General features: G+C 48.1%; 1 protein-coding gene and 1 pseudogene across 5 annotated transcripts; one reads left to right on the top strand and one right to left on the bottom strand.

The window, feature by feature from the left end:
• Nucleotides 1–765, top strand: part of LOC127664599 (eukaryotic initiation factor 4A-I-like) — a 92,101-nt pseudogene extending 91,336 nt beyond the window's left edge.
• On the bottom strand, nucleotides 319–21,245 carry Gata3 (GATA binding protein 3). 5 transcript variants are annotated; one of them, XM_052157204.1, is made up of 6 exons: nucleotides 20,958–21,242; nucleotides 19,870–20,516; nucleotides 16,962–17,498; nucleotides 11,287–11,429; nucleotides 5,628–5,753; nucleotides 319–1,115 (listed from the first exon to the last, which is right to left on the bottom strand). In XM_052157204.1, the coding sequence occupies exons 2-6, from the start codon at nucleotides 20,108–20,110 to the stop codon at nucleotides 831–833; spliced, it is 1,332 nt and encodes a 443-aa protein (XP_052013164.1). In that variant the 5' UTR covers nucleotides 20,111–20,516; nucleotides 20,958–21,242; the 3' UTR covers nucleotides 319–830. The 5 variants fall into 5 exon arrangements, with proteins under 5 accessions (XP_052013164.1, XP_052013162.1, XP_052013163.1 ...); XM_052157202.1 differs by having other exon boundaries at nucleotides 11,287–11,432; nucleotides 20,958–21,240; XM_052157203.1 differs by lacking the exon at nucleotides 20,958–21,242 and adding an exon at nucleotides 20,626–20,782 and having other exon boundaries at nucleotides 11,287–11,432.
• Nucleotides 21,246–21,808: the final 563 nt, after the last annotated feature.

The raw sequence follows: 21,808 nt of genomic DNA, 5'->3' as shown, positions 1-21,808 counted from the left end.
ACAACAATTCAGTCTGTATAATATGATGAAATAAATCTACATCTTTTCTTATTTTGGTGCTTCTGAATTATACATACAAACAACAATTACAGGGACTGATTCACAGGGCGTGTAGGCCTAGACATGACATTCTCAAATCCTCAGCTGGTGGGATTACACACCAATTGCCCAGATCTGAAATTTCTTTTGCAGAGGCTCACAGCCAGGAACAAATGATTTGCCTACAACCTTTTTTTTTTTCTTGAATTTTTCTTTCTTTTCTTTCTTTTTTTTTTTTTAATTTATTTTTTCTCCCCCCACCCCCTTTTTTTTTTCTTTTTCTTTATTTTTTTTTTAAATGCATCAAACAACTGAAGGGAAACAAAACTGACAGTGTGCCCATTTGGACATCAGACTTAGTTTCTTCTGTATCTCCATACTTTAATCTCCCTATACTCCTTAAAATTCTTGGCGTCCTTCATGCCTTTCTTACAGCTATCCAGGTACAATAAAGTCTTCCTCGAATGTACAGTATTTCTTACAATATAAGTTATATGCAATGTTCAGCAATATTTTTTTTTCACAGCACTAGAGACCCTGTTAAATAGGGAATATGAGTCTGAATGGCTTATTCACAGATGGGACCCGGATTCAGTGGTCGGAATGCAGACACCACCGGGAGCTCCTTGGAAAAAGAAGCAAACATTTTGCTTTCTGCTTTCAAAAACACAGCTCTGCCGCTTGCTTTCGGGCTTCATGATACTGCTCCTGCGAAAACGCAAGTAGAAGGGGTCGGAGGAACTTCGCAGACGCGGAGACTCCTCTCGCAAGTGGAGCAGGGCTCTGCCTCTCTAACCCATGGCGGTGACCATGCTGGATGGGTGGTGAGGTCCAAAGGAGAGGCCGGAGGGCGGGTGCATGGGCGTCGGCGTGGTCAGCATATGGCTGGAGTGGCTGAAAGGAGAGATGTGGCTCAGGGACGACATGTGTCTGGAGAGAGCGGCCGGGTTGAAGGAGCTGCTCTTGGGGAAGTCCTCCAGGGCGTCATGAACCTTTTTGCACTTTTTCGATTTGCTAGACATCTTCCGGTTTCGGGTCTGTATGCCTTCCTTCTTCATAGTCAGGGGTCTGTTAATCTAAACAAAGATCAATTTTTTTTTTTTTTACTTTTTTGCTGCCTTTGAAATGATAAAAGCTTTCGCACGGTAGCACAGGCCCTATTCCGTGCCCCAGGCCGGGGATGTGTTTCTGTGCTGCTTGCCACTTCTTGCTACTCGCCCCTTCTTACTTTGCAGAGACCCGGGTACTACAGGGCTTGGAACACAGGCCTTCTGATTCCGCTGCCATGCCATTGCTTTCAAAGCCCACAAGCCACATCTGATCAGGGGCAGTTCAGGGACCACCTAGTACAGAGTATATATATATGTCTGACAACTAAAATACAAAAACCTGTCTTACTTCCTTAAGATCTCCCTAAGATATTTCATGAGAAGATGAGGGATCCAGGTCGCCAGACACCATTTTGTGTACTTATACGATGAATCTTCTCTGGGACTCGCCACACAGAGCCGGAAGCAAAGAAGCCTCCTGTGTTGAAATCTACCTTTCTGGGAAAGTAGGTCTCCCGTGCCTCCCTGCTAGGTCTGGCTTTTTCACAGGGTGATGTTCTGGAAACTCTTCCCCTGGAAATGGATCTGTTCTGAGACTTTTGGAGGGAGTGGGGTTGTAGAGATGGAAGCCAGGACCTCACCGAACAGGAACTACATCCACAGCCCTGGAGCCTGGACTAAAGCAGTATGCTCTTCCAAAGGATAACCCTGTGCCCTCATCACCCAACATGCCCACACTGCTTGAAAGCTGTTGCTTTCCCGGTCCCTGCTTCTGCACGAGCAACTAAAACCAACTGACCAACAAGGGTTTAATAACAGCCAACAGGACCCAAAGTCCTTTGATGGCTTGTGAGGACACTCATGGTCACAAGTAAAAAGTGTGAACGCATCAGATAAAGATGCAAAAGCCTACTCTGGAGATTTGTGGGACATGCTGGCACATACCTAGAATGCCGAGACAGGAAGATTAGGAGTTCTAGGCTAGCATGGGCTACTAGCAAGACTCTCACTGAAGGAGAGGGGAAGGAGAGGGGAAGGAGAGAGGAAGGGGGAGAAAGAGAGAGAGAAGGAGAGGGGAAGGGAGAGAGAGAGAGAGAGAGAGAGAGAGAGAGAGAGAGAGAGAGAGAGAGAGAGAGAGAAGGAGAGGGAAAGGAGAGGGGAAGAGAGGGAGAGAGAGGGAGAGAGAGAAGAGAGAGAGCGCGCACTAGGCTTCGATAGCCAAACATCCTTTTGGTTCCTAAGTGTCCTTTACTTTGGAGACCCAGAATCAAGTATGGAACTTTACAAAACTAATAGAGGCCTGTCTTCATGAAGAGCTGAGCAAACGAGTGTCACCAGCACGAATCTGCCGCAAAGAATCAACTGCATGTCTGGCTGTGTTTCCAGGCATGCAACCAAGAATTGACAGGAGGCAGCCCACCCATCCTGTCTCCCATCCCAAGGGTAAACAGCCCCATTGTCCAGGGTTCTCAGATGTGGATAAAAAGACTGCCTGGGATCCAGTAGCCAGACCTCTTCTTCTGAGCCTTAACATGACAGGTGAGGAAGAAAAGATCCAAATTGCCAAGAAGGGCCAAGTTTCTAGACACATTAAGCACATGATTTCCTAGTGCAGGCAGGGGTCACCAGAGAGGGCTGCAGAGCCCTCCACTGGAGCCTCACACCTTATTTGCCCCTGTGACAGGAAGACTGGGTGAGGAGAAGCCAAAGAGCCAAAGACAGTGCCAGAAAAATGTCTCAGGGCTCCTTCTCCAGGTAGTCAGGAAGATAAAGCCTCCGCCCACAGAGATGACAGGTATCCACCCCACATCAGACCTTCCCTAAGATTATGTCTAGATACACCACTGTGTACAGCAATCGCTAGATGTACACAGCCAGATATCTACATATAATATCTGGTTACACCAAGAGCTACACGGCCACAGATAGCTAGCTAGTCACAACACACCTAGATACGCTGATGCAGAGATAGGTAATCATCTAAACACCTAGATAAGAGGAGAGGAGCCCGTGGCGTACATGTGCGGACACAGTATGGGCAGAGGATACCACACGCCAAGAAAATGGCCTTAGATTATCATCTCAGTGTTAAATACACTGGAGTTGCCTCCCTTGATGAATCCTTGCTAAGCCAAAAGGCAGAAGAAGGAGGAAGAAGAGGAGGAGGAGGGAGAGGAGGAGGAGGAGGAAGGGGAGAAAGGAGGAAGAAGAGGAGGAAGAAAAGGAGGAGGAAGAGGAGGAGGAGGAAGAGGAGGAGAAGAAGCAAAAACTGCATGAGAATGAGAAAATTCACTCCTCATGTTGAGCGACTGCTGGGCCCAAGAAGGAATAAGGAATGTGCAATGGAGAAAAACAGGTTGAGAGCAAGCATGACTCAGCACTGGCCTCACACGTCAAACCCTGCCTTCCCCCCAGCTGCGGCCCTGAGGAGCTCACCATCATCCAGTCATTATCATTCAAAAATCCGCACACACTCAGCTCAGCTCACCACCACTCCGCAAAGCAGTGCAAGTAGCTAGTGTCCTGGAATTCTATGACTCCATGGAGGTGGTAGACACACACACACACACACACACACACACACACACACACACACACACAGATTGTTTTACCAAGTAGCTCTGGTACCCTGCACACTCTGTATGTGCTCCCCTAGTAGAGCTGACACGGAGTCTTTGCCCTGTCTACACTCGGGCCTTTCTGAGGCTCCCATGTCATCAAGTACTGTGGACTCTTAGAGAGCTAGAAGTTGTAGCTCAGAAAATCCCCACACAGGCTGTGGGGTACATGGAGAGGCTCCTACACGGTAATATCCTAGTCCCACCGGATTGTAAGCATAGGCCTTTCTAACTCCTCTATGCCTTGTATTTGAAAGCAGGACTTGGTTTAACTGCTGCTAATCCTGTGTGCACCATAGCTCCAGGAATGGGGGAAGAACAGCAGATTCTCCTCCGGTTTCCTCATACTGGGCAACACTGAAGGGACCATGTCAAGAGACATGAATTTAGACTCCAAAGGAATCTCAGAAACTTTATCGCTGGGGGTGGGGAGTCGGGGGTTGGCTTCCTCTCCAATCCCAGGTATTCCTGGATAAAGGGAGTTAACTTTGAGAATAGCCACGAGCAAAAATTTCTGCTTCTTCCTCATTCCTCCCAGACTCTGCCAAAGGCCAAACACTTCAGAAGAATCAGGTAAAGTTGAGAAACAAGAGAACTGTGACTTTTGGGGAGGGGGAGGAATGGGGCTTAGGAATAACTATACATTTGAGGTTGTCTTCTGCTACGTAGTGAATTCAAGTCTGTCTTGGGCAATACAAAACTGTCTCAAAAAAAAAAAAATACGGGGTGGGTAAAGCCAGTTAGACTCCGGTGACCACTGGGTACCTCGTGCTAACAGGGTCTAGAAGTAACCATTTCTTTCCCCTAGCATTCCAACATTAATTCTTGCCCCAGTTGTTTACAAGTGAAAACCCAGTTGGGGCAGAGACATTTAATGAAAGTTCAGTTCATGTTTGTCACACAGGGGACCATTTGAAGTTCACAGCACAGGCACAGCCAAAGCTTTGTGTCCCCATCAGGAACCAAATCTATCTGTCCCATTTGGCTCAGAAATAGACAGCAGAACCAAATATTTATACCTCTTTCTCTTTTTCCCTTCCTCCTGCCCCAACCCCCACCTCCCACCTCATGAAAGGGAACATCAAAACAGAACTGATTTCTTGTTTTGTTTTTTTTGACATAGGGCCTCTTTATGCAGTCCTGGCTGTCCAACAACTCACTATGCAGATCAGGCTGACCTAGAACTCGCAGCAATCTCCCCACACCTGTCCCCCAAGCACTGGAATGAAAGGCAATGTGCTACCTGACCTCACCTTAGAACTGATGATTTTCCTGTTTTCCAAGACTTTTCCCCCCTTAGAACTTAGACAGGTCTATGATATTTATCGGGTGTTGACCTCACATAAAAACTGCCAAAAAACTTACGAAATGGGCAGTGGGCTGAATTCTTCTCTATCTTTGGTGTTGCTGTTTTTGAGGCAGGACCTCAAAACTGTGTGGCCTTGTTGGCCAGGTACTAGCTAAGTAGGCCATATTGGCCTCTAATGCACCATGGTCCAGGCTCGGTCTTCTAAGTACCAGGAGTACGGGTGTGCTACCAAAGCTGTGTTCCCTCTCTATCTCTAACCCCTTCTGTCTCAGCAAAGATGTTTTCAAAACTATGTCTGGCCACATGCAGTGACACTCATCTGTAATCTTGTCACTGTGGAAGCTGCAACAAGAAGACCAGAAGGAGTTCAGGGACAGCCTCCTCTACACGGAACATTCAAAGCTAGCCTGGGCTATATAAAACATGTGTCTCAGAAAACCAAGAAATACAAATAAACTCAGGCCTACTGCATTATTGTTCTGAACAAATTGCTTAGCTCCAAAGAAGGCGACTGAAGCCCATCAGAAATCTGCATGATAGTGACATTTCAAGGTCACAATCAGGATCCCTCCCGACCCACCCGCCGTCCAGGCTGGTTCCAGCCCCACTTACATTGTGGAGTTTGTAGTACAGCCCACAAGCATTGCAGACGGGGTCTCCGTTAGCATTCCTCCTCCAGAGGGTGGTAGTGGTGGTCTGACAGTTCGCACAGGAAGTCCCTGCTCTCCTCGCTGCCGACTGGGGTGGGGAGAGAGGAGAGGATAAAATTGGAACACATAGTAAATATGTTAGCAGAGCTATGAAGACTGACTTAAAAAAAAAAAAGACATTGAAATCAAAACTAGCAAGTGGGCCACATGAAAGCCATCAAAATCCCAGATCATCCTTGAGAAGAAAGATGTACCCAATCTAGAGTCTTGGAGTCTGCTGGGCCTCAGCAGGCAAATACTGAAGTTGCTCTCTCTCAATGCAGAACTGGGAAGAGGCAGGATCCCAGTGCCACCTCCTTGGGAACACTACCAGCTCCCTCCATCCCCAGTTGTTTCTTTCAGAGTGACAATTTCCCATCAGCCAGGCTAATTTGGGTACCAAGCTCTTAGTCACTCGCATTCATCACTCCTGGGCACCCGTGGCTTCTTTTTCAAGAAAGACAATCAAACATATTGATGTTGACCTCGGCTACTGGCTGACAGGGCAAAGAAAAGGAAGAGCAAAGAAAGAGAAGGGAGGGCTGAGCTAGGCGGCCACCTGCTACATAGATGCCCCGGATCAAAAACTGTTAAACTAGCTGGGCATAGTGGGGCCGGCCTTGGATTCCAGCACTCCAGGCTGAGGCAGGAGGATTACTGCTAACTGAGGATACACGATGGAAAGGAGAGCAGGTGAAACTAAGCTATGCCAATACAAATGTACGAAGAGAGCCTGAAACCCAATACTGTGCACGCTAAACTAAAATAATGATTTATATAGAGATATATAAATACAGATATGTTAGAGACTGTGTCTCTCTCTCTCTCACACACACACACACACATAACTTGATTATGGAGAACAGAGTTCTGCATAAGAGTAAATTTACCCTTTCAGGAGTGAGTGTATATGTGTGTGCACGCATGCATGCTCACGTGTATGTGTGATGTGTGTGTGCGCCCAGGCATGTGTATGTGTGTGATACACTCGGGGTGCCGTGGTTTTGGAGCAGGACATGCAGAGTCCACAAGCCCCCGCTCGATCACCCTGCAGCCATCTCACACAGCTGACAGTCTCAGACTCATCACTCCCAAGACAGCCGCCCCCGATATCCTTAGGGAGGGCAGCCATCAGGTAATAAGGCAATCCAAAAACAAAGCAAGACGAAATGATACTTTGATGATTTAGTAGAAATCCTGAGCACACCTTCCTGGCAGGCAGCAGCTCTAGTTTCAGGCCACCTGGGTGAAGCTAACGTTTTCTGATGTGTTGTTCTCTGGGGAGGTGGAAGGCAGCCGCAGGCCCAAACATCAGTCTCACGTTGAATTTGAATTCCTTGGTTTTGTAGATTTGGTGGCTCGCTCACACCTGTTATTCCTGCACTTGAATACTTTGAAAGGCTGAAGCAAAATTGCAACCAGCATGAGGCTAGCCTGGGCTACACAGGAAGTTTCAGGCCAGTGTGGGCTACAAAGAGAGATCCTGTCTCAAAAATTAAATTAAAATGTTCTTACTTGGCTCTGCTTTTTTTTTTTTTTTTTTAAAGCAGGGAGAGATTTCTTTTACCTTTTGTGCATGTGAATTTCTCGGGCAACAGTTTGTATGCATATTTTCTTAATGAAAAATTAAACTCAGAACTACTGAAAGAAAATGGGATGGTGGGCTATTAAGATGGCCCATGGTTAAAGGCACTCACAGCCGAGGCTGACAACTGGAATTAGACCCTAAACCTGAGTGGTGGAGGGAAAGAACCGAGTTGTACAAGTGCTCTTCTCATACAACCGTGCGCATGCGCCGTCCTTTCCATACAACCCCAAGTGTGTATACACACAAAATTAAAAAAAAAAATATTGAAGCTGTCACCTCTAACATACTCCCCTCTTTTTCACCCTAAAAAAGAAAATGCTAACACAAAACTGAGTCTGGATACTAAGCTAGAATTTAATAGTAAAGGAACAAACAGACGACAAAGCATTCAGTTGTGTTAAGTAAGTTCTTGAAACTGGAGAGTCAGCTCAGTGGAAGGGCTATCTAGCAATAGCAAAAGGCCCCCCTCTCCCCCCTCCTCCCCACCAAAAGAAAGTCAGAAAAAAGTAGAGAAAAGAAGGAAGGAAGGAAGGAAGGAAGGAAGGAAGGAAGGAAGGAAGGAGGGAGGGAGGGAGGGAGGGAGGGAGGGAGGGAGGGAGGGAGGGAGGGAGGGAAGGAGGGAAGGAAGGAAGGAAGGAAGGAAGGAAGGAAGGAAGGAAGGAAGGAAGGAAGGAGGGAAGGAAGGAAGGAAGGAAGGAGGGAAGGAAGGAAGGAAGGACAGAAAGGGAAGAAACTGGAAGGAAAGAAGGAAGAAGGGAGGAAAATAGGTTCTGGTATGATTTTTAAGAACATGAAACTAAAGGCTGTGTTGCCCCTGCCTGCCTCTGTCAGTGCTGTCCCCCAGCTCAAAGCTGCAGCAACATGTTTGGAGACCGAGCAGCGATTTTAAATTCAGGAGATAGATTCCCTTCCTTTCAAAACCTCCAATCAAAGTCCGGCAGGCTCTAAATGGCCAAACTCAGACTCCCCCCCCCAACCTCCGTAATTCTTTTTTTTTAAGATTGTAAGGAGGTGAAATTAAAAACAGTCCTCCTCTCTCATCATGGAGAAGGTACTGCCCATTTTGAAAATAAGCCACTCAGACCCGAGAGCGTCGATGCGGATTCTGGTGTCTTTGGCCACCTGCCTTTGTGAAATGTGATCATTTAATACTTAAATAACCATTTCCCTCTTGTGCTCTCTGGAAGAAAGTCCTACTGAAAACCAAAGCCTAATCATTTGTGACAATTATGTTACATGTGATTATTATCACCTCCCAATGGCATTTCAGAGAAAGCCCAGCAGTGGCCACTCAGGCAGCCAACCCTCCCTACTCAATAATTTCAAGTATATAAGGTAAATATATAATGCCATCTAATACAATGAGCACTCTAAAGAAAGAATTCAGTACATATAACCCACCACAGTACACTGTAAATATCATAAGTATACATGTGTGCCAGATACATCTCTGGTAAGACAGAGTTTAGGCAAAACTTACAGATCTGCACAGAGCCACACTGCTGGACTCAGTGGCAGAGGCATCAATAAGTCCTTTAATTATGCAAGCCACTCAACCCTTTCTGGTTGTAAAACATAAGAAACTTCTGGAATACTATGGGGGTGGCACCATAGAGCTGGTCATCAGTCTCCTCTTCTATGTCAGGGTTAGATCTGCATCTTAGGGTCTGAGTCATCATCCGAGGGGTCTGCAAATGCCTAAGACAGAACTAGCAAGCTAGATAGACAGAGCCAAAGTGAAGGGACAGGACTGTAAGAAAACAGACAATGCGGCACCAGTGTCCTTAACACCCACGAGCCTGGGCTTCTATACCCCAGCACAAAGGAGAGCACATCTAATGGGGGGAAGGCGAGGGGAGGACTGGTATGACAGCTCAGAGCACAGGGTGCTTGTGGGCAAGCCTGATGCTGTAAGTTCAATCCCCAGAACTCACTGGGTATCCTACAAGTGATCCTCTAATGTACACACACACACACACACACACATCATAGCATGCAGCGCAAACCAACATTAAAGAGAAGGAAAAAAGTCTCTGTGTCTCTGTGTAGCATATAGATTATAAAGGAATTGAAAATATCAATACCTCCCCCAACCAGGGGAAACCATGAAGATAGACAGCTTAACCTGTGCCAGCCTGTGAACTCTAAAATGAAACACAATCATTACTCAGAGTTCCACAGACTTCCTATGAAAGATGAGTAAAGGCAAAGCTATAGAATCAGGCAGTAGAGACCTCCTTGTGCTCTCTGTACAGACAGAGAAATTCTCCTCTGTCCATCAGAGAACTCAAGATTTTTTTTCAGAACTTTTTAAACTTTTTTTTTTTTGGTCTTTTAAACTTAAAAATTAAGAACTGCAATTGTACCACGACTTATTTCGACTAGAAGGTTTTTGTTGTTGGTTTTACTTTTTTTTTTTATCTTTTTTTTTTTCCTTAGGCCAGGTTCTGAATGATTCACAGCATTCTTCTGCGGTGTGATCACACTCATTCAGAGCTAACACCTCCAGCCATTTTTTTAGTGCTTCTTGTTCTGATCCGTCTAAACATCTCGATGTTTAAGTTGGGGAAGCTGAGTTGTTGTTTATGAGTTATCTCTAGCACTCAGATATCCGGCAGCTTTTTCCTAGGAAGTTGGCTTTGCACATAAAAGAAAGGGGAGAAAAAAAAGAGAGAGGAAAAAAAAAACCCTAAACTGCATGAGAAGGGGAGGGGGGGGCCGAGACTGTTGGAGAAAGAGCAAAGATCAGATAGGATGAGGCCTAGAGATCTAAGACTGCCAAAAAAAAGTTAAAGTCATGTGGGCACTTCCACCCCTAGAAAGTCGGCCTTTTTCTAAAGAGGATGTGAGAGGTGTTAAATCGTGCTGCTGGCTAACAGGGAGATGAATAATGCTTTGAGGAAGGGGGGCTCTCAGCTGTTGGCTTTTGCTCCACCTTCCCTGCTTAGAATCTGCTTGGGGAGATTCTTAGCCTCCACTCCCATGCTCGCCCGCCCGCCTGCCCGCTTGGTGAGCTTCATCTTTCTGACCTGGCCTGTGCATGGTCATTCATTCCCTGTGCACGGTCATCCCCTGCCAATTATCCCTATTGTCCCGGGTACTCAGACTCACACCGTCCCCTTTCAGAGGTTCCAGAGTCAAGTTTGCAAACAAGCACCTCCTACTTGATTCCTTTCTAAATGCTCAATGGTTTGAGGTTCTCTCAGGGACTCCTAATTATCAAAAAGCTCTGGAAAGGAGTGTGTGCCCATGGAGCAGGAAACGCTCACGCTATGGATAGCGGCTCAAATGAAACGGGAATCACATACATAAAGTTTTCAAAGTGTCAGACCAAGAAGCAGCTAAACACCAGAGACTGATTCTAAAATTCAGTTAAATCACTATCAATCCCACGGCCCTGCCAGCCAGCACTTAATGACTGAGGCTGGCCTCGAAGTCCTGATCTTGTGGCTCCACCTCCTAAATTCTGGGATTACAGGAGTGCACTGCCACAATATGGAGTCCTATTCATCTTAAAGCATCGATAGCAGAGATTCATCTACAGTCCTGGGTCTGGAACGGCCTTCTCAGAGACTTCCACAACTTCCAGAGTGCGCTCTGAATGGTTCCTGGGATACTTCATTCCCCACATTAAATTTCTCTCCATGACACAGCAATTATTGACACAGTGGTCCTGAAGTTGCTAAGATTAATTACTCTATCAGAATATATGTTTCAGATGTGATAACCAGTAAGTTAGTATCCTAAAATTTCAGAAGTGACTTAAACATGATAGATAAAAATATGAAGTTTTTTTTCTGTATCTAATTTGAAAATATATATATATATAAGGAGACAAGATAAAGGAAAGAAAAGGCAGAGGAGAATCAGTACAGAGAAGGGAAGAAAAGTAGAGGTGAGAAACGGACCAGGCCAGTTTCCTGCAGAAAGCCATCCTTCTAGGAGACATGGAAAACAGAACAGCTGCGTGAGCTCAGTCCTTCCAAGAACTTACCAGCCTGCGCTTGGGCTTGATAAGGGGCCGGTTCTGTCCATTCATTTTATGGTAGAGTCCACAGGCATTGCAAAGGTAGTGCCCAGTGCCATCTCGCCGCCACAGTGGGGTAGAGGTTGCCCCGCAGTTCACACACTCCCTGCCTTCTGGAAACAAGGTCACAGATAAGTCGCTTAGGGAAGGAAAGCACGAAAAAAGGAGGTAACACTTAGAATGACGAGGGGGGCTGCGTCTGGGAGATCCCTCAGTGAGCGGGCACTTGTCCCCAAGCCTGAAAATCTGAATTCCACCCCTGAGATACCCATGGGTTGGGTCGTAGGGAAGGACCAACCCCCAGACGTGTAATGAGATCAGAAGGGAAAATAAAACCAAAAGCATTCCCAAACTCTTGCGATTCGGGAAACCATTACAAAGTGATCCAAACTCGCAACCCTTCCTGTCTGACAGAAATCTTCTCCGTTACAAACAGACCTCAGGTGAGTAAATTTGACAAGTCCCACTTGGTGAGGAAGATAGAGTGGAAAAGAAGGAGGGAGACTGAACCGTAAAACATTTCCCTACAAACACGCTATGGGCAGATCAGTCAGTGGCCAAAGCCAAAGACTTCTTTCATTTTCCTCAGAAGGAAAGGTAAATGAAGCCAGGAAGGTGGTCCAGTTTTCTACCAGGCCCTTCTGTATTGACTGGCTCAGTAACACAGATCAGGATGGGAAGAAAAGAAAGATTAACCAATGGCTAGAGAGATAAACAGATGATAGATGGATGTATACCTTGATCAATTGACTGATTGAGTTGCTAAAACTTCACATTTTTTAACTTCCAATAAAACTATAAATGCCCATAGTTACAAACTCATCAGTTAAGACCCAGCAGGATTGACTCTTCCACTACCTTCACAGCCTCCCCTTCAAAAAATGCCAACATTTCCCATAGGCCTGTGATCGCTGTTAGAGAAATCAAAGTCAGACTCTTTAGCCTGAGCCTGGTCAGCCAAGGGCTGATGGAGGGAAACATGGAGATCTACAAAAGGGGAGAGAAGAGGGCAGAGCAGATAGAATGGACGTCAGAGACAGATCAGGAGAGTTAAGTTAGTCAAGGCAGTGGAGGATGTCGGACCCTCATTAACAGAGGCCTGAGGGTCCGACATTAACTGCAACTTCTCTTTTTCCAAAACCCACAAATAAACAAACAGAAAACCAGCCCAGCCAGGTGTGTTCACTCCCAGAAGCAGGGCTAAAGCCAGACAGGGACCCACTCCAGAAAGTTCCTCAGTAGAAATGGATCCCGGGAAGAAGAGTGGCCAAAGAGACTTCTTTCCAACATCCAAAGGGGAGAAGATTCTGTCTAGAAGAACCTCTTCTGCTTTAGGGAATGTGGAGAACACTTAGTTCCTCAAGTCAAGGAAGGAACAGAGACCCCAGTCTCCAGGAGCAAGCAGCTCAAATCCAGAGGGCCTACCACAGAGTGAGGTGAGGTAATGAGGAGGAGACACTCAGGGTAGATGGGAAAGAGGAGAATATGTGTTTATTATATATATAATATAATATATATATGTGTGTGTGTGTGTGTGTGTATGTATGCATGTATGTATACACACACACACACCTTTGAGGGGTGATAAGGCTATATAGTAGGGCACTTGACTACCATGTGCAAGGTGCTGGTTTTGATACCCTGCACTTAAAGCAATCCCTTTGTCTTGAGTGATTAATCAATGACAAACAAAGTAAAGAAAGAAACTCCAGAAAATCAACTAGGAATGCTGGCTTCCCAGAAAAGGAACAAAATCTACCTTGGGAGGGAATAGACTTAATGATCTTGAAAGGCCCCAGACCAAACCCAAAGGAGCAAGGGGTCTTCACAGTCTCCTGGGCACATCATGTCACTGTCCTCAGGGACCGTTCTAACACATTATCACCACAATTTAATTCCAACCCTCTCTACCAGGTAGCCAGAAAACCATGAAAAATATTCTCATTTCGCCGTCCCCAGTATTCAGGGACCGACCACATGTAAACATGCCTTTTCAAAAATGACTTAAGCAGAGATTTTTTTTTTTTTCCCCAATCCGGATTACAAAAAAAGGCTCCTTAGCTTGAGGAGAATTCTCTCTTGTTATCCTAGAGCCTCTGGGACTAGACGTAAAACATTACCCATACAGCCAAAAGTACTTCCCTAGGAACAAAGCTAACTTTTTCTGGTTCCCCTCATAGGTTCTGGGGCACTTGTACTGAGACAACTTTCCCATAGGATCAAACTCTGAAGGGACGTGTCTAATGGCTGTGGGGAGGCTGAAGGGATGGGTGGGTGAGGAGGTGCCAGCCGAAGAGCCAAGGTCAAGAGGTCTTTTGGCTTTGGCCTCTCAAAGGGCCACTGCATCCCAGTCAGCATGCTGGAAGAGAGCAGCATAGGCCACACCCAGGCCAAAGCCTGCTCTTTACCCTGTCTGCACAGAGGTCATGTAAGAAGCCTTCCCTGCACAGGCACCATGCTGAAAGGCATTCTGAAGCCTGCTGGCTATGTGCTCCCTGCACCAGGCACAGCACAAGGGTAGTCAAGAGGCCCCCTGAATGCAGCCAAATGCCTAGGCACCCTGGCCTGCTGAGGGGATCTCCCAGCCTGTGGCCAGGGTGATTTCCTTTACTTAGGCAGGCAGGAGGGAGGGAGGGAGGAAGCTTCCTTTTCAGAGGGCTCTTGAAAGCAGAGACCTACAATGGTTGCTCTCAGGCACAGCCCTGCACAGGAGAGCAATTTTCTGCCTTGATTCCTTGCCTTCCGCCTTGTACCAGGTTCCCCTCTTGTCCTTCCTCCTGGCCTCTGCTGTGACTCCAGCACACAGCCAATTTTCCTAATGGAGGGCCCGACTCTCCTGCTTTCTGTCTTCCCCTTGCCTCTCCCCCGGTCTGCTGTGAACTGCCAAGCAGACACCTCCCTTAGGTGACAAGAACCACAGAGCTGTGAGGCCTCTTGACATTCGCGGCCATTTTCAAATGCCCCTTGGGCTTCAACTGAACCCCTGAGACCCTGAGACCCTGAGACCGGGTGTGTAGGAGCAGAAGGAGGGTGAGATATTTTCTCAGGAGGGTGGAGGGAGATACCCACACCCAAAAAGTGATCATGGAAACTGAGAAAAAAATAATGGCCCTTCTGGGGTTAGGGGTTGAAGGGGGCCACAGCATCAGCTCTGTCTTTTGGTCACAAAGATAGATCCTGACCGAGACCGAAAGCGAAGAAGACATCAAGAAAGCGGTGCAGGCCCTGACCACAGCTTTCTCTGAAGCACAGCAACAATCCTGACCGGCACCTCTTTTCTGCCTCCTCCAATAAAAGTTTCTGCAAAGAGGAAAAGAAAGGTAGAGGGCAGAGGGAGAGCAAGGTAAAGAGGGAGAGGAAAGGAAGAAGGGAAGGGAAGAAGGGAAGAGAGAGAAACCTAAGAGAATTCCCTCCACAAGAATTCTGACTAGTCTACTCTCTGCATCCTGAGGGCTTCTCGAAACTTCTCTCTATGCTCCAAAGCAGAGTCTACATTGCAGGTCGGGCACACCACTCTTTCTCTCGCTTGTTATGACTGTGAGAAAGGAGTAAAAGGAGGAAATAGAAAGCCAAATGACAATAATTTCCCTCCTTAGCCAAAATAACAAATAAACAAACTTTATGCCTCGGATCTGGTTTAGAAAGGGCCTAGTACTGACCTGTCTCTGCTGCTCCTCACCTCCCCACCCCACCCCCTTCTCAAGCTAAAGAAAGGAGAGAAAGAAACAGATCAAACCAAGGACTTAAAAAAAAAAACCGTGCAGACCTGAGGAGGCAGAAAAGAAACCTGAACGTCAGAGTCTTTTGGAAAGTCAGAGTCCCCCTCCCCCTCACAGCCACCACTTCAGCCTCAGAGACCAGGCTCTTCCCCTGACCTCAGAGCCTCGCCAGTATAGAGCATTTTTGTTTTGCTTTGTTTTTAAACCACACTGCAACTTCAAAACACACAGGCTTCTGTTCCTTGATCTCAGCCCTCCAGCGGAACGTTAGGAGGCAAACAGTCCCCTCTGGCTGTTTCTAGCCCACCGCCCTCACTCCCCACAAGCCCAGGTCTTGCCCAGGCACCTTTAGCAGACCACACCGCTCCCTCCTCACTCCCTCACTCCCTCGGCTCTCCTTCCTCTAGCCCTCTTTTTGACTCTACCAACGAGGCTACCTCCTTCTCCCTCCTGCCTACTTTCCTGTACTGAACATGCAGGTCTGAGTTTTTCTGTCGGCCTAACCGCATCCGGACTCTATTAAAGTTCCTGGCCCAGGATAAACAATGCAACTGTCGCGTGCAGCCGTCTGAAAATAATTGGATTAGCTAAAACATATCAACTAGAGACAGTCCTGCTCAGGCAGTCAGAGTGAATGTCACCCCGGGAAGAAAAACAGAAAGAGAAAGGGAAGAAGAAAGAAAGAAAAAGAAAAAAGAAATCCTGAAACTGTTCTTCCCCTGGTCGCCCTCTGAGGTCTTCCAAACCTAAGCTCGGCCTGAAGACTGCCCATCCAGCCCTTTTCGGACAATGGGTTGTTTTTGTAACCATTGCGATCTGTGTAGTTGATATGGCCCAATCTGAAATGAACACACCTTAGGAGATATAATAATCTTCACAAAATCCTTTCTCAAAATACACTTCAGTCTGGTCACAATCGTGTCTGAAGGAAATGCTTCCAGCCGCCGCAAACTGAGAATGAATTTGTCTTATTTCTAAAGCAAAGAAAAATTCTGCCTGTGTATGCTTTTCCTGCAAGGACCTCCATAGAATAAATCTCTCTGTGCGCTGGAAAACACACTCCAGCTTTTGAGGGAAAGGAAGGAGCAGAGAGAGCAAGACTACACCTGCAGGGTCTATTTCAGCCTTTCTGTCTACCACACCTGGCTTCCAATGAACTCCCAGAATCATCCTAAGCTGGGCCCCTGGCCCCTGTTAACACTGAATGCTCCAAAAGACACTCTAGGTAACTGACTAGATAGGACACCTGTCTTCCCTTTCCCCCTGTATCCCACCAGAGAGCCACCTCTGCCCTCAGAAGTTCTACTAAGAGCCCCTTTTCTGTGCAAAGCCTGCTCCTTTTACAAAGTGTCTGCCTCCTTCCCAAATGACACAGACACACACTTTATTTATACAGGTCTCTGGAAAGGACAGTCCTTGGCTATAGCCCCAGTGACCCTCTGTGAGTGGAGGAACAGTCTGTCTGAAGAGGCCAAAGGGGTCATAGGAAGGACCTGTGTTTGTTTAGCTTGGAAGGAGGTTTCGTTTTAGCTTTAAACACTACAGATTTATTCCTGGAGCCTTCCATTTGGTCTTGGAAACTGAAGGGTAGTGGTTGAATCCAGAAGTCCCTCAGCAGGCAGGAGGAGAGGGTCTCCATTTGTTTTCCTTAGCTCTTCCCCTTTCCCAGCTCACTGGGGTGGGGAGCATGGGGCAGGGGGGTTACAATTAGATCACACTTCCCCTCTGCTGTCTAGGTCAGTAGGAATTAAGACACATCACACTCTTCCCAGGCTAGAGGAACGGAAGAAAGTGGGGCTGGGCGGGACCTCCAGAGCCCCTTATTTTGGAGGCAAGGAAGCCCCCTTTTTGGCCCTGACCTGAATGGAGTGCAAATAGTAAAGAGCAAAAGAGAGGTTCCCCAGGGATGGAGGTGGCGCTTACCTGTGCTGGATCGCGCCTTGGGCCTCGACTTACATCCGAACCCGGTAGGGGATCCTCCCAGCAGACTGCTGGGGGGGAAGAGTCCGGAGCTGTACTCGGGCACATAGGGCGGATAGGTGGTAATGGGGTGGTGGGCTGAGGACGAGGCCCCTCCCAGGGTGGTCATACTGCCTCGGGAGTGAGACGTCTCCAGCTTCATGCTATCCGGCAGCTGCACCTGATACTTGAGGCACTCTTTCTCATCTTGCCTGGCCGACCCGGCAGATCCCGGGGTGGACAGCGACGGGTCTGGGGAGACGTCCTTCGGAGGGGTGGGCGGGAAGGTGAAGAGATGCGGACTGGAGTGGCCCGCGGCCAGAGAAGAGGATGAAGCCGGAGGGTAGACGGACAGAGGCCCCGGGGATCCGTGGTGGATGGACGTCTTGGAGAAGGGGCTGAGATTCCAGGGCGAGGCGGTGTGGTGGCTGCTCAGGGCTTTGCCGCCATCCAGCCAGGGCAGAGATCCGTGCAGCAGAGGCGGGCGGCATACCTGGCTCCCTGCGATGCCAGCGATGGTGGGGAAAGAGGAGGAGGAAAAAAAAAAAAAAAAAGAATACCGCGGTGAGAGCTGCCCTAAGACACACCTGGAGATTTCCCCCCTGGCGCCCCCAAGCTCCCAGTCAGCAAACCTCCAGGCTCAACCGCAATTGCGCTCATACTTTAATCTCCGTGGTCCCAGGAGTACCAGGCCCACATGCCTCAAGATAGAAGCAGACCCTATCCACACCCACCAACTCCAAAAAGAAAGACCGGGTCCAGAGGAGTTGCGAGGACATGCAGAAAGGTCCCTTGGCTTATTTGTCCTCTCCAAATGAACAGTCTAAACCAGTTTCCCTGGGGTCTCTCTCTAGAACCTGCCTTGATTTATTGGTTTCTTTCAATGGCCCTGATTCTCCCACCGCAGACTTAATCCCAACCAGGCAGATAAGAGAGTCAGGGTGACTGATGGGGCCTGAACGCTGAGGCAGGACCACACCACTCCTCAGCCCAAGGGAGAGGCCCAGCTCCCAACACCTAATACAAGGGAAGGCAGGGTGCATCTGAGAGTTACTGGCCTAAAACTTCAATGCTCGCTTAGAATTGGCAAAGCAGCCTCCAGAAGGCCTGGAATGGGAATTTGCACGGAGTTTTTCCTTGCCCAAACCCTTGAAGGCAACCATACCTACATTCTGGGATTCCTTCGCCCCACTCCCCTTCTCCTTCACCCATCCACCTCAGAGGAAAAGAATAGAAGAAGAAGAAGGCCCTAGGCCCTCTAGACTTTCCTGTCTACTGGGGCATTCTGTGAATTTTCACCTGAGACACAAAATTCCAGTTAATGTGTTTATTTCAAACGAAGGGTGACTCATATACACAGCATGATTAGCCTTCACTTAAACTACACAATGTTAGGACAGTCTTGAGTTATCCAAGCCCAAACTCTCTGATGGGGTACCTTTAAACTTCGAGTACAAATCTACACCCTTATTGATCTTTCAATCCAGTATCTGCCTCACCATTTGACATTCTAGTCAACCATTAAGAACAATACTGAAACTAAAATGAGAGGAAGGGGAGGGGAGAGACAGGAGAATTCTCTTGAACGCCAAGGGTTAAGGCTCTTTTTTTTTTTTAATGCAGGAAGTTGTATAGTAAATAACATTAGGTCTGATCTACCTCATTTCCACTTAACTGCTAATCTGCACACAACCCAGAGCAAAGAGCAAGCACCCCATCCGCAGAGAGCACCCCATCCGCAGAGACTGCTTAGAAGCTGGCGGCTCTAGGGTAGAAGATGCCTGCTGACCAGAGGGGCTATGTTGTAAGTGCCAAGGCTAGCTCTGAAAAGGGAGACCTGATTCCGGCTAGCTAAGAAAACTTCCCACTTCTTTTCCTTCAAAACATTTTTTTTTTTTTTTTTTTGCTCATTTAAGCACATAAACATACAGCTAGGGAGTGTTAGCAGTCTCCTGTCTCAACCACACAAGGATGGGTTTCTTTCTTTCTTTTTCCCTTTTTTGTTAAACACCTCAGAACTCCCCTAAATTTCTCAAGGTGAATGGTTAGGAGGAGGAGGCAAATGCAAACACTCCTACTTAAAAAGAAACTTTGATGTAGCCTAAATCTTTGAGGAGCCTGGAGGAACTACAGTAGGCCGGAGGACAAAATACGGCCAGGACTGCTGGCAATTAAGCTAGAAGCAAAGGAAAATTCTGTGTAGCCGGGAGTCTAAGCAAACCTGACTTCTCTTCAACTTAAGGTTCTCTCCCCCAGTACGGTGTCAACCACCAGATTCTCTTCCTCACAACACCGGTAGGTAGGAAACATGCCTAAAACTCAAGTGCACTAGCTTTTGAGGGTGGAGAGCAAAATAAAATAAAAATAAGTACACCTGTTTGGGCCTTTTCTGAAAATATAAATGGAGAAACAAATTGCAGGGCTCTGGAGGAAGACCCCTTCCACCAGATAACTAGAAGCTAGAAGTCTTTCGGACGAGCACGGTTCCAGGCCGGCCTGGCCCGCACTGCTGCCCGGCCAGAAAGGCTCGGCGCATGCAGGCGCAGCTTGAGATTTCTCCCCGGCTGCAAAATCTACAACAGCGTGTAGACCAGGACTGCATCTCAGTGCTTGCCAGGTGAGTGCCTGACCCACAGGACACCACAAAGAGAGGAGCGTGCTGCACTTATATATATATATACACATATATATTTAAAAAAAAAAAAAAAAAACAACTCCCAACGAGCGACACCGCTTCCTCGCCCATTTCCGGGCCCCGATTTTTCTTTTAAATGAACTAGTGACACACTTAGGGGCTTTGGCTTGCTCTGCCCAGCCAGGGTCTCTGGCGGTCTCGCGGATCCAGAGGGTTCCAGCCCCAAGGCCGACTCACCGTGGTGGGTCGGAGGGTACCTCTGCACCGTAGCCCTGACCGAGTTTCCGTAGTAGGACGGGACGTGGTTGCCTTGACCATCGATGTTGAAAAGTACGTCCACCTCTTCCGTCAGCGGGTACTGAGCGGGGTCCATGTAAGAGTGGCCGAGGCCCGGGTGGTGCGTGTCTGGGTGCTGCCCGTTGAGGACCGCGGGGTGATGGTGGCTCACCCAGCGCGGCTGGTCCGCAGTCACCTCCATGTCCTCGGCTGTGCTCGCGCCCTCTCGCCGGGCCCCGGAACCCTCGCGGGGAGAGGGAGGGCTGTCGGCCTGGGAGGTCCGCGGACTACTGCCTTCGGAGGCCCAGGAGAGGGCTCGTTTGATGGTTTGTTTGCAGTGAAGCGGATAGAAAAGGTGAGCGAAAAAGAGGATTTAGGGAGGAAAGACAAATCTTTGCGGGATAGTTTAGCAAAAGAAAGGAAGGAAAGAAAGGAAAGGGGGAGAATGAAGAAAGAGGGAGATTCCCCCCCCAAAAAAATCAGACACAGAGGAATAAAAGGGCCAAAAATAAAAAATAAAAAATAAAAAGGAGAACGAGAGGAATCCGAGTGTGACCACACTGCGCACTGGCTCCCTGGCGCTCAGAGACGGTTGCTCCTCCGATCACCTGCAAGGGAGAGAGAGAGAGAGACACTTGGATGAGGTGTAAGTACTTTTAACACCTGAAATTCTGGAGGGCGCTGGGTCCTCTCGAGCTTCCCGCAGAGGGGACTCACCCGGAACGTGCACACGCACGCGAAGACCCAGAGGAAAGGAAGCTTCGCTGCACACCTCAAACAGCCAGGCTCGCGGGAGCCCGGGACTGACTAAGCAATTAAAACTTGGGGACAAGTCTTCCCTGGAGGACACCGGCCCCAGGATCCTTCCGACCACTACAAATCCTCCGAAAGGTGAAAGCTGAACTTTTAGTTTACAGAAAAAACAAACAAACAAACAAACAGACCCCCAAAGCACACACACACACACAAAAGCAAAACCCAAAAAAACCAGTCCCTCCCAGAAGAGGGAGTGATATCAAACTTTAAAAAAAAAAAAAGTCAATACCAACCTGAGTAGCAAGGAGCGGAGAGGAGGAGGAGGCGTGTGAGCTGCCCGGTCAGATTGCGTAGCTCTCTCGGTCTCGCTCTCTCAGTCTCTCTCTCTCTTTTCCTCTCCCTCTCTCAGTATTTTTTTTTTTACAGGGAATGCATTCTTTCTGAAACTATCAAGACGGCGCCAGGCAGCTCAGTGTTCGCAGACAGCTGTGGCGCGACGCAACTTAAGGAGGTTCTAGTGTCATCCGCGCCGAGGGGGAGGAGCCTGGCGCTGGCAGGAGGGGACACGATCCTCAGCACAAGGAAACTGCAACCCAAACCCGCTCCAGGACTTCACCTCCACCCCCATCCCACCCACCCCCACCCCCGCACACCGCCGCCCCTCCTCCCGCCCCTCTACTGACCGGAAAGGGGCGCCGCCAAGGGCCGCCTAGGGCAGAGGGGCCGCGGGCAGGGTGGGCGAGGCCCGCCCGGGCTTGGGGCAGAGGGGACAGGCAGGAGGGAATTCGCTCTCTGTCCCTTTAAATGTAGCAAAGCCGATTCATTCGGGCTCAGTAGATTATTCCGTACGAGTGAAACCTGGCCGCCCCATTCATAAAGCTAATTTCCATAAGCAGACTTTTCTTTTCGACACTTAAAAAAAAATGAGCAAACTTTTAAATTAGGATTCAAGCCAGAACATTTTTCAGTTTGCACCAGCTTAGGGGCTATGTGCATGTAAAACTGATTAGAAAAGTTCCACAGCAAAGTTACTGAAGATTTGCCCCCGGAACCGGTTTCCCGGGAGGCTGCTGAATCGCGCCCAGGACCTGGGCTTTGATTCGGACGCCCGCGTTATTGTTATGCTCTCCGTCTGCTTTCTTTC

This window comes from Apodemus sylvaticus, chromosome 14, assembly GCF_947179515.1.
Source record: "Apodemus sylvaticus chromosome 14, mApoSyl1.1, whole genome shotgun sequence".
NCBI classification, from domain to species: Eukaryota; Metazoa; Chordata; class Mammalia; order Rodentia; family Muridae; genus Apodemus; species Apodemus sylvaticus.
Note: the sequence above shows the minus strand (reverse complement) of the source record. Positions and strands in the feature narration are given on the sequence as shown.

Excerpts from the sequence above, each read along its gene's own strand:
- Gata3 (XM_052157202.1), bottom strand. The coding sequence starts at position 20,110 with ATGGAGGTGACTGCGGACCAGCCGCGCTGGGTGAGCCACCATCACCCC. Across the intron at positions 17,499-19,869 it reads GTACCCTCCGACCCACCACG|GGAGCCAGGTATGCCGCCCG; the intron begins GTGAGTCGGCCT and ends CTGGCATCGCAG. Across the intron at positions 1,116-5,627 it reads TGTACTACAAACTCCACAAT|ATTAACAGACCCCTGACTAT; the intron begins GTAAGTGGGGCT and ends ATCTTTGTTTAG.